At 37.4% G+C, this 5,181-nt stretch overlaps 1 protein-coding gene across 1 annotated transcript in view; it reads left to right on the top strand.

Moving 5' to 3' along the window:
• LOC122254046 (uncharacterized) overlaps positions 1-5,181 on the top strand; it is a gene marked incomplete in the record, with an annotated part of 35,776 nt that overhangs the window by 11,937 nt on the left and 18,658 nt on the right. Inside the window, 2 exon segments of the mRNA XM_086534058.1 lie at positions 32-161; positions 548-644. Coding sequence (XP_086390184.1) covers positions 32-161; positions 548-644 — 227 coding nt within the window.

The raw sequence follows: 5,181 nt of genomic DNA, 5'->3' as shown, positions 1-5,181 counted from the left end.
TTGATAAGCTGACGAATATTAATCCTCTCAGGTCAAGCATTGACTCACTATTAGAGTCACGTGAGGCTGACCCTGTGGACGTATTGCTGAATCTCGGGTTTGGGGGACAAGCACAAGACACAGTTACACGCATTCCAGAGAGATTTCTACGGCCTTCGCAGGTATTTATTGATTTCTTTTTCTTTATTTTGTGTATTTGAGTTTATGTGATTTTTTGTGCTGAGATGAAGATTAGGAGGAGCGAGAGGGAGAGAGAAAGGGAAAGTGAGAGGGAGAGGGAGAGGAAGAGGGAGAGGGAAAGGGAGGGGGAAAGGGAAATGGAGAGATGGAGAAGAGGGGTAGAGAGAGAGGGAGTGGTATAGAGAGTGAGAGAAGAAGAGAGTGAGAAAGGAAGATAGGGAGAGAGGAAGCAGAGGAAAAGAAGGAGAGAGGGGGAGGGGGAGGGAATGGGCAGGTAGTGGAGGTGGGGGAGCTGGGAGAGAGAGCAAGGAAGTAGTGATTATGTCCTCCAGACATAGTGATTGAGTTGTATCCCAATTCTTTGCAGGTTCCAGGCAATAATATCGAGGATTTCCTTAAATCCGAAGACGAGTTCTCAGACATGATGGAATCAGCCGAATGGATGCCTGGCCTGGATCCCCAAGGTGAGTACAAGTTTTTCCGTAAATTGACGCAATTCAGATACTCGAGATGATGCAGTGGCAAGAGCAGGTTGAATATGAAAACCATTTCAACCATACTTTTGATCATGAGTTTTATGTTTGAATGTTTTTTGGTTAAGAAGTTTTGTGGGTTGCTTCTGTGTTGGGGTCTTACGATGTTCTGTTTTTGATATTATGATTGAATTCATAATTAATGTTCTCTACAAAGATTATGGGTTATGCTTTAGTACAGTTATGATATAGAGTTGTGATGCACAGGGTATTTAAAGCAGAGATATAAAGTTTGTTCTTCAGTTGTGCATCATGAATTTGTGTGTGTGTGTGTGTATGTGTGTGTTTTTGTGTGTGTTTGTGTGTGTTTGTGTGTGTTTGTGTGTGTTTGTGTGTGTTTGTGTGTGTTTGTGTGTGTGTGTGTGTGTGTGTGTGTGTGTGTGTGTGTGTGTGTGTGTGTGTGTGTGTGTGTGTGTGTGTGTGTGTGTGTGTGTGTGTGTGTGTGTGTGTGTGTGTGTGTGGTTGTGTGGTTGTGTTTGTGTGCGTGCACATGTACATATGTGTCTGTCTGTGTGTGTTTGTTTGTGTCTTTATGTCTGTGTCTGTGTGGTTACCAGAGTTATATATTTTATTTTTATCTAATGAATGGGTTATAAGAAGTAACTTTAGGTAATGTGCATATTATCTTACTATATTAGGAATACCCTTTGATTAATCACAAAAATGTTTGTTTCATTTCTATTTATGAGACGGTAGATAAGCTCGAGATGAGGCTCAGTCACATTAGTGTTTTTTCGGTTGGTGGTAGGTATGATTCTTAGACACTACATGGAAGTATGGTAAATTGCTTATCAGATTACTAAAGCATGTATGGGAATTAGGATTGTGGGATATTTCCTTATACTAACACCTTATATTGAAAGTTTTTATAGTTTATATCAGTGTTTCCCAAACATTTCTGTACTGCACCCCAATAGAAGAACAAACTTTCATAGCCCACCTATCTTTGATGTACTAAAATTATGATATATATTAAAAAGAATGCCAAAATTTTAAATCTTGTTCAGTTTGATTTTATGAAGAACATAGCTTTTTCTCACAATAAGGGGTGTGCAATGTATATACTTGTTTCTGTATTCTGTTGACCAGGGGTTTGACTTCCACGTTGGTTTTGATTTTTTTTTTTTTTTTTTCAATCTCCCAAAAATGAGCTCACAACCTGCAGTTTGGGAAACACTGTTTAGAGACTTTCAGGTATTTGAAGAATGTAGAGTCAGTCATGTAGATGTAGTGGTGTAATACTGAACAGATGTCTCTAAAGACTTTTACTGGCAACTTCAAAGGGTCATAGCTTCACTTTTTGTTTTGTTTTCATCTCAAAAGGAATTGTAGTATGTTGATGGGATTTTAATTGCCTAAGGAATGAAAATATAGCTATTGGTCAGTGGTTACCAACCTGTGATCTCTGAATCCCCTATGGATATGCAAAGGTATTGCTGATGTGGGTCTGTGAGCTAAGTTTAGAAATAAACCTGATAAAGATCAACTTACAAAATGTCTTTTTAATTCTGCTATTTATTTCACTGTACACTTAGTTACATATGTCTTTCATCAACCCATTGACATCAGAATTACTTATATAATTTCACTGCCCTTTATGGTTCTGTTTTAGCTTAGATGGCTCCACAAGTGCATACTCACCAATTAGTCAATTACAAAGCCTATTTGACAGCTATGCATTCCATTCCATGAATTTTCAGATTTCTTTTTTCTTTCTATTATTTTTATTGTTATATTGATGTTGATAGTTGTGATAATGATAATTGTAATAATAGTAATGATAACTTTGATAATGAGGTTAATATTGATAGGATTAAAAACTCTTTTTCCTGAAATTTCAAGGAATAGGGTAAATGTGGGAGGTCAAGTAGACTTCGTAATTGACCAATTGGTGATTTAGCACTTGCAGAGCCATCTATATGTAAACAGAAGTAAAAAAGCAAAACCAAAATGATAAGTACATTCTCCGAGTGTCAACGATGAAGTCTTTTAAATCAGACCTTTCAAGAATCTAAGGTTTATGGGGAAATAAACATAGTGATGGAAGGGTTGGGAACCACTGCTATAGGTTTTAAGGTTTATATGAGCACTGCATAGTTGGAGGTGTGGGTGTGCAGGGAAGACCTCTTGCAGGGGTGTCGATGGCAGGTGCCTTGTCCCTGTCTCCCAGAGGCCGGTGTCGCCTACGCCGACGCCAGTACTACCACAGGCCCTCGTCCCCTCAGCCATCAGTGCGCTCTCTCCCAGCTTCCCTCCATCACCCAAGCAGGTCCCCTCGTTTCCTCACAGTCCTCTGGGAAGGGCATGCTCGAGCATTCCCCAGAGCAGTGTTGGATGACGACTTTTGATAAGGATACGAGGTCTTGCTCTTGCCAACTAGACCCAGCAAAGTGCTAGCCCCTGTACAACTGGTCTCTTTAAAGGGAGATTTTTTAAACATTCCTCAGTTCCACATGTGAAACACTAGTATTATTACTTTAAATGAGCATGATTTTTGGTCAGCTGCTAAGATGGACGCATAGATTTTTTTTCTTATGAAAGATGGTGCATTACACAAAGGCTAAGAGGAAGTTTAATCTTTGACCACAAATCAGGTATTCCTCTATGATTTATCTCCATGAATATTCATTGTTTTGACAGCTTGTTGTTACGATGTTTATGATAGACAGCAAGTTATTTCACTGTTTGTTAATATTTGATTGATTATTCTTGAAACTTTGAAGTAGCATGGTTGATATTTTCCTTGCATGGTGATGCCCCATCCCCCGCATGTATGTAACAAGTTTGTTACTCTGGAAATGTTTAAGAGTGAGTCATTACTGTTGAGCATATGATAAATATATTACACATCTGTATGAAGAATGTGTTATTTTATAGATATTGTCTTAATTAATAACTGATTTTGCCAAGTCTGTGTTCAGAGATGACACAGTAGAGTGGGTCTGCTCAGTCCTGTTATTCTTGCCTTGTCTGCAGCCTTCTATAAAAAAACTTATGTGACTTCTTGCTGTATACGTTCTCAGTGACATTGATATGAAGGCATGTGTTGGTAGAATCACATCTATACTTGAATGAGCATAGTATGTCATAGTATACATGCCAGTGCCCAAATTAACACATAGAAACAAATGTATGCAATCACATAAATTCACGCGCACACACAATCACGCACACACGATCACTTATTAGATATATAAGTAGATACACTAACATACCTAGATTAACCGTAAAAAGCTAAATAGAGAGCATAGATTAGTCATATCTGAGCTTGCTCGTACTGTGAAATGATAACAATAACTAATATTTTTCCATAGTAGTGAAGCAGATTTGAACAGAAAAGTATATTTTACTATTGCAAGTATAAGGAAAAGGCAATACCAAGAGTATTTTTGATATTTGTAAACTTATTATTTTTATTCATAGGATCATAAGAAGTTTTGATAGAATGTTTAAGGGATAGAGCTTTAGAATCATGTATAATAATAAATGCTTTATTGTATCTGTCATTATTCATTGAATATTTGATATAATTATCAACATTACCATTATTATTATTATTTATTTATTTATTTTTTATTATTTTATTGTCATTTCTTTGACATCAGTATTACATTATCATTATAGTTTTTATAATTGTTTTTATTCTTACACTGTTATACTGTTATTCTTTCATTTAAGGAAAAATGTTTGTTTGAACTAGATTAAATTTCTTTCTTTTTCATCATTAGTGTAAATGCTGTTATCTTTCCCTTCAATAGTTTATCCTTAAATAGGGTAGTTGTCTCAATTAAAGACTTTAAATGAAATTTTAAGTTTTTTTTTCTCAAAGTTCACTCTGAATTCTACTCTTTCTGTTCCTATATTTTTTCATCTTTTCATCATCATCCTACTTCTCCTCTTCTTCCTTTTTCTCTCCTCCTCTTCTTTCTATTCTTTTTCCTCCTCCTACTACTACTCCAATTCCTCCACCTTTTCTTCTTTTTCTTCTTCTTCTTCTTCTTTAACTTTCTTTTCAGTCATCCTTTCTTTCTCCTCCTCTTCTTCCTCCTGCTCCTCCTCCTCCTCCTCCTCCTCCTCCTCCTCCTCTTCTTCCTCCTGCTCCTCCTCCTCCTCCTCCTCCTCCTCCTCCTATTCTTCTTTTTCCTCATCCTTCTCTATTTTTCAAAATATCATCCTTCTCCTCTTCTTTTTCCTCATCTTGTTCCTCGTTGTCATCTTCTTCATCCTCATTCCTTCTCTTCCTCCACTTCCCCTTTTTGCTTCTCCTCTTCCTCCTCCTCTGATATTTCTCTTCTTTCTCCACCTCCTCTTAGTCCTCCTCCTTTGACTCCTTCTCTTCTCCTCTTCCTCCTCTTCCTTCACCTCCACCTCTACCTCCTCCACCTCTATCTCCATCAGCTCCTCCACCTTGTTCTTCTTAGTCTAGATGAAGGTTACATTTTGCCTTGAGTGGGGGACATCACCTATA

The sequence above is a fragment of the Penaeus japonicus genome, unplaced genomic scaffold (genome assembly GCF_977035675.1).
Source record: "Penaeus japonicus unplaced genomic scaffold, GWHDUDI00000001_assembly GWHDUDI00000040, whole genome shotgun sequence".
NCBI lineage: Eukaryota > Metazoa > Arthropoda > Malacostraca > Decapoda > Penaeidae > Penaeus > Penaeus japonicus.
The sequence above is the reverse complement of the archived record's forward strand: the minus strand, read 5'-3'. Positions and strand labels throughout refer to the sequence as shown.